Source organism: Fundulus heteroclitus, chromosome 14 (assembly GCF_011125445.2).
Source record: "Fundulus heteroclitus isolate FHET01 chromosome 14, MU-UCD_Fhet_4.1, whole genome shotgun sequence".
Taxonomy (NCBI): domain Eukaryota; kingdom Metazoa; phylum Chordata; class Actinopteri; order Cyprinodontiformes; family Fundulidae; genus Fundulus; species Fundulus heteroclitus.
The window spans coordinates 15,972,313-15,984,747 of NC_046374.1; the positions used below are offsets into that span (position 1 = coordinate 15,972,313).

Sequence of the window (12,435 nt, forward strand, 5' to 3'; positions counted from 1 at the left end):
TAAAGTGTGGCAAACTGTTTTAAACATCTCCTCACCTTTCTCCATGACCTGCCTGTTGTGTTTCTTGGTCTTCGTGACGCTGTTTGTTCAGTATTATTTTCTGATAAACCTTCACAAAACAGCTGCATTTAAGCTGAGATTAAAAACCACCGGTTGGCTCTATTTAGAAATTCTAAGCGTTCTCAGAGCAGTCGGTTTCAGAGTCAACAGGGTTGAATGCAAATACGTGGCACACTTTTCTAAAACAAAAATCGTTAGTGCTTAATTTTCAGTCCACATCACAGTTAGCGCTCTACTTCGCATTGGGCGGCATCTACGTTTCCGCTGAACATCAAATTACGCAAGTTGTAATTCCCATAATAAAATAGCTTGAAAGAAATGCGGCAATTTTGAAAAAAACTCAATGCTTTTCGATAAAAGGTGTCTGCGCTAGGATGAGGTGGCTCTTTGGCTGCTGTTAACTGGTGTTATTCGCAAAAGTGCGATGGAAGCATTTTGTTCTAATCGCACACATCACGTGATGTTAGTCCTGGCGAAAAAGACGAAGAAGACAGAGAGCAGTAGCAGGATGATGGCGCGGTTTGGTTTTTAATGAGTTATCACATGAAAAAAAAAACGTTTTGAGCACATTTGATATGGTCACACTGCTTGTTACGCTGATGTAGGTTCTCAGTCTTCCAGGACCCCCAGGATGCTTAGGACTGGTCCTTAACATAAAATACCAACTTTGTGCTGATGATGTGAAAATGCAAAAAATAGTTTAAAAGGTGTGAATACTTTTGCATCCATCGGTTGCATTTTACAAAAGTTTCCTCACAAGCTGCGTCACGCTGCAGAAGTGTTCAATTTTCAGTTGTCGTCATATCAAATACGTTTTTTTTAAAAAACGGCAAACTGAAAGAACGTGCTGACAACAGAAAACATTCAGCATTTTTATTTATTTTTTTGGTCTGCATGTAAATAGGAGCTTCATCCTCGTTTCTTCTGCTCACTGATTCAGACAGAGACTCTCAGCAACGCGTTATCGCACAGCCTCGCATGTTGACCTCCTGGGCTCCGCACAGCCAGATATTTTGTACAGTTCACTGTCGGGTCAGCGCCGGCCTTTGTGCAAAAAAGCCGAACAAATCAGGAGAGCTCGGTTCAGAGGGACAGAGCGAGTCTGGCAGAAGCTGATAGGGGGAAAGTGTGCGCTACTGCCTTTTGGAAAGCCCTCAAAAAAATGCTTGCCAGAAATGTTGCTCAAAGATGACTGTGGCCAGTCACCCGTGTTTCTCATTTAAAACCTGTGCTTGAAAACGTCACAGGGCTGTCTCTACACAGTGTGCTGCAAACCTTGTCTCCCTGTGTTCTAAAACAACGCTCAGGCTCACGGGTCAGCCGGACGACTCCGAGTGTTTCATCAGAGCACCCGCCGGCGCCCTGAGGTGTGAGGCGGCCGACGGCCTGAGCTGCCTGATGGTGGGCCGCTCGGAGGAGCTCGTCAGTAGAGTGATCCGTCTGAGAGCTCAAGACAAAGACGCCTTCCGCTTCCCTGTAACGGTGGCCGTGCCTTTCTGCGTGCGCCGTCGCAGCAGCCACAGGGAGCTTGCCGTGAAGATCGTTGACGAGGAGACGAGAGCGAGCTACGTCGCCCCTGTGACGACGGAGATAACGCACGGAGGCCAAAAGGTGTTACTTTCTATTACATCTACTACTGAGAGTTGAGACGGGATATGCTGGTGAAGGTTCTCAGTCATCCAGGTCATGATCATACCATAAAAAGTTAAAAACAAAACATCTGGACTTTTTTTTTCCCAAGTTTGAAGGCGTTTCGCTTCCTATCCAGAAAGCTTTCTCAACTCAAAATGTCTGGAGTAATGTGGAGCATCAAGCTTTGTAGTACTGCCCAACAAAGGCCTTGTTATGGCTTGGATAACATGCAAATTGAACCGAAACAGGTCCACCCCCTCAGTAATGGGGAGTCGTTAAGGTCATTGTAGGCTTGCAAATTGGGATATATACGCACAAAAAGACACTTTGTGACAGAAATCTGACATTAAGCTCTTCCTGTTTTACGTCAGTCTGAATTACCAAAATTATTTCTGTATGCTAGATGTCAGAAGAAGGTGAAAGCTCTTTAAAACATTATTCAAAGTCAGAACTATACGTACATTTACTCTGGTAAAAAAGCTTCAGGGTTTCCTTTCACAAACTTCTCACACTAGTTTGCTGGATTTATGCCCTCAATCCTCCTGAAGGACTAGTGATAATGAGTCTTCTTAATATGCTTCTCTTTGCAAAAGATATGTTGTAACATACTGAATAAAGTAATGGTACAGGCTCATTAAAGTTGTAGACAGTAGGTAAGACAGTGACAGTTGGTCACTACACGGCCAAACCCTGGTAACTCTCGTTTCCAGCTTTATCTTGAAAAAAAAAAAAAAACACGTAACAGGCATACACAAGTCAGTTTGTAGATTTTTCAAATATAAAATCCTGCAAAAAATGATAACAAAACATAATACTCTTACAGGGCAGTGTGTATTATATTTACGTATACTGTGATTTTCCTACAGCAGTTCACCTTTGCTTTTGTCTTTGTCTTGCTGATTGATGCGATCGGAAAATCATCATTACTGTGAGCATTTTTTGGTATACTTTTCAGGGTTGTTTTGCAGAGGTGAGAGTGTACTCCTTGGGTGTCTTTGCGGTGGTTTCATGTCTAAAAAGAGAAACATACAGCGTTCCCAAGAGGGGGTTGACACTGAAAATCCCCATGGACCCTCGGATCTGTCTGAACTACCTCCCAGGATCCTTCACTGCTCCAGTGATGGCCCAAACAATGGTACGGAGAGAATACGCTGATCGCCAGATCTTTAAAACTGCTTTCATAGAGTGGAAGGCTTGTTATGATGCAAGAAACTTCCAAAATGTTAATTTTTAGGTTTTATTTATGCCATTTAAAAGCAAGTGAGGAGGACAATGGAGAGAAAAAGAAAGGCATCTTGTAGTTCATAGAGAAATGATGTCACAGGTGTTTGCTGTGCAGAAAGAAAACATGAACAGCTGCGCGGTGCGTTTCAATGAACTTGGCGAGTCCAAACATTTTTGAACCGACTTCACCGCAGCATGTTTGCTGCTTGATCTCACGTCAAGACCCACTCTGCTCAGCTCGCTTTGATTAAACGACCTGCTGTCGGCGAAATGAAAGCGTCAGGAAAAAGTTGTCCCTCTATCACTCAGCGTCTCCATCCGAATCCTGCCGAACAGATGTTTGCTCGTCTGCTTCAGGTCCAGCCGGTGGACGCCGTCCTTCTGGCTGCCGTCAAGTCCAGGAACGATGCCTACGAGTCGGTGGTGTCGGCCAGCCCGCTGCTCCACCTCACCCACCCTAACTCGCAGCCTCTTAGGAGACCCCTCGCGATCACGCTTCCTTGTCCACCAAACCCTGAGAAAAAGGAGGAACCGGGGAGAGAAGAAAGCCGGAAACACCAGGGTGGGGCACCTTGTGATCCCCTGCTTCCCTCAGACAAAGTAAGGTGGGTCAAAGGTGTACGAGCTCCAAAGAATATTTAATCAAATTTAAAAAAAAACACACACTTGCCTACTTCTTAGTTTTGCTACTGAGTCAGTTTGCCTTTTATGTCTCTAGCAGAATCTTTGGTGCCTGTGTGAGGTCCAGTGAGAGGTCCAAGGAGGTGCTGACAGTTCTTGGCTCAAGAGACGCACAGTGGGCCGTTCTGGATAAAGTTGTCGTCAGGAACCAACAGAATGGATTGGTGTCCTTTGATCTGGTAGAGAACGTTGACAGGTTAGTAATATATATTTATATCTATATAGATGTATTTCTTTTTCCTATGACTTACTTGCTTTCTGGGGCTACATGGTAGTGGAGTGGTTAGCGCTGTTGCCTTGCAGCGATCATGTCACTGGTTTGTACCCTGGCCTTTGGCTCTTGGTTTTACGTGGCGTTTGCACGTTGTCGCCATTCAGACATAACATGTGACCATCGGGTTAATCACTGAGTTCCCTGTAGTGATAAGGGTGTGCGTGCGTGGTTGCTTGACATGTGTGTCTCTGTGTTGCCCTGTTTGGGACTGCTGACCTATCCAAGATGCACACCACCTCTTAGACAATATGGCTTCTTCTCTATTCCATCCACCTTGTGTAATGCACAAGCACGACTGGCAGCAGAAAAGCTAACATGTTTGACAGTTAGCACAGATTTCTTCTTTGAAAGAAGAACATCAAGAAACGTAACTAGTTGTGGTTTCTCATGGTGCATGCTGCTTACATTTTCACTTGATACCGTGATTGGCTAAAACCAATCTTTGGTAGGCGGGCACTAGGAGTCGCTTCACCCAATAACCTTGCAAAGTTCTGCTGAATGTCCCTCCTTTCCCCAAACGCATTCGATAGAAGCGGTCTCACATTGACAATGTGCAGAACGTAGAGTGCTACACATGACCAATCTGGCTTGCCAGGTTAGGTCCTATCTTAGTCAGCATCCTCTCATTCTATGGTCATGTAAAACTGGCTTCTTGTTGGACACTGATCCTGGGATTTAAACGTTTTTTAACCAATTGTATTTACTCCGAAGGCGACCGCTTGGGTGAAGACAATGATCCCAAGCTCAGATCAAACTCGCTCCTGCAGCCATTGGACACACATTGCTGGTCCATCACAGATTCATGGCAACTAAAAAACGTTAATTCATCCACACACCCAGCACATTTTTTACTGAAAATAAAATTAGGGATTTTTTTAATGAGCTGCAAGAATCTCCGGTCTTTTACCACATCTTCCTGTGATCTTCTGAAGAAGTTGGCCAGCTGCTGCAGATGATTTGTATATACTTGCATGACTTCATCTTGCTTCCCCTTTCTCACTTAAACACTGTCCGTATAAAGTTATGCTCACCACAAAGGAGGATGGGATAAAATTCTGCACCTGACCAGAATAGAATACAGGAACATGTTTCCATGTAGTGTGAAACACTGAAGTGAAACCACAGGGCCCGGCGTCTACCAGCAGCGGCAGCGATACTGAAATCTCAAAGCTGTTTCTCGGAAGCCTCGGAGAGAGAGAAAACGTGTGGTTCATGTAGCTTTCAGTCGGTTTTCTGTCCCTTTCTTCACTGAAAAAACTGACAAAAGCATTTTTTCATCAACCGTGAAAGAGTTATCTCACCGAACAGCAGGACACAAAGGGCTGTCCCAGTATCTGCAGACACAAATGGATACATCAGTGCAAAACTTTATTACAGTATTTCCTATTTTTGGTTGCATTGAATGGTTTTGATAATTATCGTGACACAGTTTTAAATGAACAACACAGTTTTGAAGACCGCTGCTGTTTCAACACAAACTAAAACAATAACATATGATAAACATTATTAATAACTGCAGCAAGAACGGTCTTTGAAGACCCTTGGAGAACATGCAAGGGTCTTTGGTGTGCATGCACGGGTTTTCTCTCTAGGTACTCCGGCTTCCTCGCATAATGTGGTATAATTGGTCTCTCTAAATTGCCCGTATGTGTGAGTGTGTCTCTGTGTTGCCTTGTGATGGATTAGTGAACTATTTAGGGTGCAACCCGCCTCTCACCCAACGACTGCTGGAGATAAGCTGCATGGATAAGGTGTAATAGATAACAATTGGATACATTATTATAAATGGATAAAAATGTCAAAAACTAAATGAATAACTCCATAAACTTTGTGGTACATTATATCAGTAAACATGAAAAGAGGTTGCACTTTCTTGAATAGCAATGTAGCAATTTAGGTTCAAAATCTATTTTCTGTTTAAGTAAGACATCAAATAATGCAGATGTAGTTTTTATGAAATTCTTTTTTTTTTCTTTTTTTTTTCCAGTGTCCTGTTTAGCAGTGTGGCAATACGAATTGATGTCTTAATGCCAAATAGAGCTCGACAGATTTTACTTTCACAAGTGGAGTAATCAGCATTCGCCATAGTGCTCCGCTTGATTTGTGCATGTAAATAGTTTTATTGTGATTCCTGCGGGGAGTATTTCAAATTATGTGGACACTACAATGGGAGAGTAAAGGAAGAACAAGAGGAGAAAAAAAACAAAAGAGAAGAGGTGAAAGAAAGAAGAGATAAAAGGGAAAGAATGATAAAAGTCTTCCGTCTGCTTCATCACCTGGAAAGAGAGACATAAAAAGAACAGCACAACCAACGGACATAGTGTAACAGATACAATAGAACAACACCTTGATATCATTGCTAAATCATATGCATTATTATTTGAACTGACATGTATAATGTGATACCTGAGAAAAGAAAGTAAAAAAAAAAAAGATGGGCTTTCTGTATAGAAGTGAACACTTATACCTGGAACTAAAAGCTATGGTTTTTATGAAATTCTAACCTTTATCATTGCCCCTATTGAGGTAATTTCTGTTCCTCCCTGAAACCGAGTAATTGTTTTATTGCCAAGCACCACTTCCGCTTCACTGTAGCTTTGTTCTTCAGATCATTTTCATTTCAGATACCGGTAAGTAAAATTACAACTAAATAAAGCTTACTTTTAGGTAAGCGGTTTCTGAGGTTCATATGGTGAAAGAGGGGGGTGGGATGCTTTGGATCTTTGCTTTTAGGGTTTCTATGTCAGATTGTAAATGAGCACAAAGAACAAAAGTGTTAAGATTCTTTTGAGAAGTACTAAATAAAGAACACTGGAGCCTATCTGTTCTATTAACCTGCTGAATAATGATGTTAGATGTATTAAGACCAGCTTTAATAACTGATTTTAATTCTATCCCCTCCTGAAACTATATTCCTCTTCATTCTTCTTATCTAAATCAGTCTTATGGGGGGGGGATACGGTATTAGGTTTTTACAATTTCCGTGCTCCCTCATAAGCGTATTATTCCTGACTTCCAGCTCCTGATAACAGGCTCTTTTCACTCAGCAATAATCGCATCCCTTTTAATAAAGTTGAACCTCTTAAATCTCCTCCCTCTTCTCCCATCAGACTGCTCGTGGTCCGTCTCCTCTCACCACCGCAGTCCTGTCACCTGGCCGCCCTGGCCGAGGAGCTGGAGGCCTCGGCCCGCCGCCACCCGGTGACCGTCGTGCTCCAGCGCGGACGGGACGACCCTCGCAGCGTCCTCCTGGCTGCGCTGCCTAGCAGAGACCTCCGCTGGGAGCTGAGCAGACTGCGAGCTCAGGGCTGCGGCGGCGTTGTGGAGACCTCCTCAGAGATCTCCCTGTGCGAAGGGGATCAGCTTCTCCTGCGTTTCAGTGGCAACATCACCACCACCACCACCACCACAGGTGGGACCCCAGGCACAATCATTGGTCTGCCGGCCTTATTGTGTCAAATAACACAGGGAGGTTCCAGATGTTTACCAAAAACGTTCACATTTTAAAGTCCAATTTGTTTTGCTTGCGTCTGGAATTGAAAGTGATTTACTTAACTCTACTATGCTCAATAACCCAAAGCTAGAATCTCAAATTTTAAGTTTAGGCCCTACACTCTAATGGTAAGCCTTACCCCCGTTAGCTGAAAAATAAACTCAGAGACACTTCTTTTAGCCTTCTTCCTGTCTCTGCCATCGGTGTGAGGAGGTTTCCTCCATTCCTGGCTCTTGGGTGTGTGATGTTTGAGGGGTTTCTTGCATGTCGAGCCCTTTTGAAGTCGTCACACGGCATCTCAGTGAGATCAAGATCCGGGCTTTGACTATTTGACCTATTTTCTGATTCTCAGCCAGTCTGGTATGTTTTGGGTTATTGTCATGTTAGCAGGGTCCATGTTGGCTTCGGCTTAAATGTTTTTCCAGATGTTTCCACGTTTTCCTCAAACGCAGGACGGCGAGCTGCTGCAGTAAAATGATCCCAAACCATGGCCCTTCCACCTTTGCGCTCGACAGTTGGTGTAAGGCTCTTCTCCCGGTGTATTTGGCTTATGCCGAACCTTTTATCTGCTCTGGCAACCAAATAATAACATTTTAGACTCATCTGTCCAAAGAACATTACTCCAGAAGTGCTGGTCCACGTCTTGCCTTTCTCAAAGAGCAAAGGCTTCTTCTTTGTGCACACCTCCCATGGAAGCTGAACTTGCTCAGTCTCTTTTTGATTGGACAGGCACACACTTTCATATCAATGGTAGCAAGAGCCTGCTTCAGGCCCACGGTCACATGTTGTGGTTTTTGGAGATTTTAAGTAGCATCTTGCAGTCTGCTTTCAGGGTGACCGCCCCACAATCTTTCTGAGCTGTTGCAATCTTTCTGAGCTGTATGAAAAAACGAAATTTCGTTCTGTATGCACTCTGTGCTACAAAATGACAATAAAGAAAGTCTAAGTCTAAGTCTAAGTCTAAGTCTAAGTCACTTGTAAGGTATTTTCTGTACAGTGGATTCGCTGATTCCAAATCCTTTTGAGAACGGATATCCCACTTTTACCCCTGGAGTGTAGGTACATATTGTCACCACACTTTGTTTCAGTAACTTCGGTTTGCTTAGCGCTGATTAAAAAAAAAAAAAAACTAAAAGAAAAATGATGTAGCCTAACTATCTCAAAAAGTTTCATAAGTACTAAATAGACAACTGATTTTTGAGGTAAGAGAAATTGCTTCATTTATAATTCCATCTTAAAGCAGCACTAGGTACGCTAGAACTTCCAGGGGTTTAGCGCCCCCGATGGCCACTGGCAGTACTGCACTGTCACAAAATGAAACACTGTTAGCGGACCACTTTGGACCAGAAGATTGAAAAGTCCTAGAGATACTTGTACAGACAAGGCCACATTGACCCCTCTAGATTAAAGCCCTACATTAGAGAACCAAAAATATTTCCGATCAGGTGTCATATCTGTTTTGTTTTGTTACAAAATGGTCGCTCTAGGTCTCTCAAGTTACATAGGCGAGTTTTTGAGAAGGTCAGCCGGCACAGAGCATTGATATGTGCCAAGTTCTTTATGTTGACCTGAAAAATCATTTAGTATATCTCAAATGAAGCTAGGACTTGGGTGAAAGCTTACACAGTGCTTCTTTAAGTATAAAGTTATGGTAAGAAGTAAAAACATCCTCTTTTATACCAATGCTTTTATACTGTTTTATGTATCAGAGCATAATAGAAATTATCTGTTCTTTATTATGTCCTTTAATTGAAAACAAAAAACATGTCTTTAAGTGTAGTAAAACACATGGTAATTATTTATTAAACAGAGGTGAAGCAAAAGTGCTAAAGCTTTGTGTGAAAGAAAAAAACCATCCCTCCTGCAGCATTAAGAGGAGACTGCTGCTCAATAAATGCTGCTAATCGGTTGATCATCTGCAAATTTTGCTTAAGGATTTAAATAATAGCTTTTAAGAACCTGGTAAACACAACCAACGTTTTTCTCATGTTATGTAAAAAAGATGGTTTAGTCAATTGAAGTGAAAAATTAATGGTTTATCTTTATTTTTACCATGACTGTACAAAAAAAAAATCTGTCTCAATCTGAACAGTTTGACCTTCATTGACACTCAGGGTGTAAAATAGAACGGTCACAAAATGTTAAGAGCAGAGCTTATACACAGGAAGTGAAAACACAAGCTTTTATAAGCAAAAGTAAAAGGTGTGAATAAGCAGGAAGTCCAATGCAAAAGGGTGACAACCAACGGCAGGCAGGCCATATAAATTCATGGAAGAGCGGAGGAATAAAAAAAAAAAAAGCTCAGCATAGCAGGGCCTATTTTTAACTGTGTGAAGTAATAATGGATGAAGGTGGAACATAGGAGGTCATTTACAGACAAGCTTTCGCAGGTCACAGAGGATATCTGGCAACAAATGCAGTTAAAGGAATAATAAACTGCAGCTTCTGCAGTTGGTAAAGTCAGAACCATGCAGAACATCTGCTGTATAGGAAGTAAAAAGCAGAAAGTTTCAAACGGGGGGGATATGAACATACCCTTCATATTATTTTGCATACCTGTACTCTGCAGCTTCTACTCAGAGCAGCACAAGTGTGGACCCAGATGAGCGGCTTACCTTTCACTGCCAGCGAAGGAGTCAGCTGCTAGTGCGTCTAACTGAAGTGGACCCATTTGGGAACTACAGCTCGCCTTGCTACAAGGGTACGGCGCTGTTTTATCGAGTCACCAGAGCTGAGCTGGAGTGGAGAGGGGACAAAGCCGCCTTAAGGGATGCAAAGCTTCCGGGAAAGCCAGTCTGTACGCTGCCTCTGAGTTTACCCAAGGTGCAAAAGTCTTGACAAATATTACCATTTTATGTAAGGTGAAAGAACTTCAAGATTATTTTTTTTTTCTTTTTTTACAAATTCAATTTGTATGATTCCAGAAGGTGAGAGTCATTCATCGGCCGGTTGCCACCAGAGTGAGGATATGTGAGGAGCCAGGTGGGTGACAATGCTAGCAGTGTAAAGTATCCTTCGCCTTGTAAACCGTATCACATTTTATTTAGACTGAATTTGACAAACCAACTTCAAGTCATGAGTATTTGTGCTGTGCAAAGAAAATTAATGACTCAGGGTTTTCAAGATTTTTTTTTTTACATGTAAAAATCTGAAAAGTGCGGTGTGCATTTTACTGTATTACCGCAAATAAAATCCAATGCATCATATTGCCTTCACAAGTCATATAATAAGTAAATTTGCATAATTTAATTGTATACTGTTAACATAAAAGCGTATTCCTGATTGAAATATTTTGACCAACCGCATTTACACCAAAACTTAATGCTGTATATCATCCTGAGGACACCTCGGCATCATCGGCACGCTAAAACAGGGTGGTGGCGGCATCATGCTGTGCGGTTGCTTTCATAGGGACAGGGAAGCTGGTCAGAGTTGATGGAAAGATGGATGGACCTAAACACAGGAGAATCCTGGAAGTCCTGTGGCAGGACTTGAAAAAGTAATAATCAGATTATTACTTATAAAAAAAATAAGCAAATCAACGTATCATTTTCCTTCCACTTCACAAATATGTACAACTTCGTGTTGGTCTGTTGCATACAATCCCAATAAATTACATTAAAGCTTGCAGTTGCAACGGGACAAAATGTGGAAAAGTTCAAAGTGTGTGAGCACTTGAGCAAGGCACTGTCTATGCGCTGTTTTATGGCCTTCGTCTCCGCTGTACAAACCCAGCAGAGCCCCTCTCGGACGCCCTTCTCCTCTGGCTGTCGGGGGAGCTGTCTCCGGATGAAACGACTCTTCTGGTGCCCTCCCTGCATCTCGGTCGCGGTGCAGCCCAGCTGGTGAAGCTCCGCTGCAGGGACAGCCCGTCAGACCAGGCCTTCCACGTCTTGGCCATGTGGAGACGAGCTCTGCCTGCTGTCACGCGCCACCCCAAGGTTTCCCAGCTTGCTCACAGCCTGGCCAAAATAGGCCGACCAGATCTGGCCCGAGAAGTGATGCTGCGGGAGGCAGAACTAACTGAAAGGGGGAATATTAGAAAGTAAAAATCACACTGGCTTTGTTTAAAGAGCTCGTTGTAGTACTCCGTTTCTTCCACAAGAGGGAAGCATGACCAAGAGAGAGACTATAGTCTTCAGGAAAGAGGTCCTTTTTTTGATTTGGGGAGCAGCATTTAGAGTAGGCTAAATGCAATCTGGAGGTCTAATTTTGAATTAAAATGAAATTCTTCTGATATTGTAGCTGTTTGCCCCCAAACGCTTCTCACCATGACTTTTCAGGAACCTTAGGGAAGGAACCACTGTGATAAGTTGTATGTGTCCAAAAAAGTACACATTGTTTTTAATCTGTGTTTTCATGTGTGTAGAGATTATAATATATAAAAAAAGAAGCTTCATACCAGAATAATAAATTAGTTAATAGAAATTCAGACGTGGTGTGCTTACCTGCAGTAAAAAGCATGCAAGACCTTATCAGGCTCTTACAGTTTTGTGGAAGAATGTTGGGATTATTCCATTATTGTTGCAGTTCATTGGAATATTTCCTCCTGTTCAGCAATGCTGCTGTAGATTTTCTACTGTACTTTTGGGATCATTGCTTTGTTTCCTATGCCAGATTCTGCTAAAATAAGATTTGATGGCAGACACCATGGCTAAAACTGCCAACATCACGTGGTAAAAAAACAACAACAAAAAAAAAAACCCCAACAACAACCCATACCCCTGTCCCCTCTACTCCTGTGCAGAGTTAGGGATGATATTCAGCATATTGGTAAGTTTTATTATGTTCACTGGAATATAAGGGAGGTCATATGTGGGGCTGCCGTACAGCTGACTGCCTGACAACTAACAACAAGACGTTATTAAAGGAACTATACTGGATCCTGCACAGCTTCGAACTGAGAGTGGCAGAACATTAGTTTGAACTGTAAGCCCCGCCCCCAACAGCTGTTTTTCCCAAAGAAAGACCATCGACATGCATGGGACTAAACACGTGCCTCAAGCTCATGCATAATTCCCTGGAGGAAGCGAGGCTTCATTGAGGGACTTATCTTTGTTTTCTCTGACAT

At 42.6% G+C, this 12,435-nt stretch overlaps 1 protein-coding gene across 6 annotated transcripts in view; it reads left to right on the forward strand.

Annotated features, from left to right (window-relative positions):
• Positions 1-11,744, forward strand: part of dthd1 (death domain containing 1) — a 12,904-nt gene extending 1,160 nt beyond the window's left edge. The window contains exons 2-9 of one of the 6 annotated variants that reach the window (XM_036146388.1): positions 1,368-1,671; positions 2,648-2,827; positions 3,274-3,521; positions 3,635-3,793; positions 6,982-7,283; positions 9,934-10,187; positions 10,289-10,346; positions 11,100-11,744. In XM_036146388.1, coding sequence (XP_036002281.1) covers positions 1,368-1,671; positions 2,648-2,827; positions 3,274-3,521; positions 3,635-3,793; positions 6,982-7,283; positions 9,934-10,187; positions 10,289-10,346; positions 11,100-11,413 — 1,819 coding nt within the window. In that variant the 3' untranslated portion in view covers positions 11,414-11,744. Of the gene's footprint in view, positions 1-1,367; positions 1,672-2,647; positions 2,828-3,273; positions 3,522-3,634; positions 3,794-6,981; positions 7,284-9,933; positions 10,188-10,288; positions 10,347-10,705; positions 10,852-11,099 lie in introns of those variants that run through there. The other 5 variants (XM_036146389.1, XM_036146390.1, XM_036146391.1 and 2 more) reach the window with 5 other exon arrangements.
• Positions 11,745-12,435: the final 691 nt, after the last annotated feature.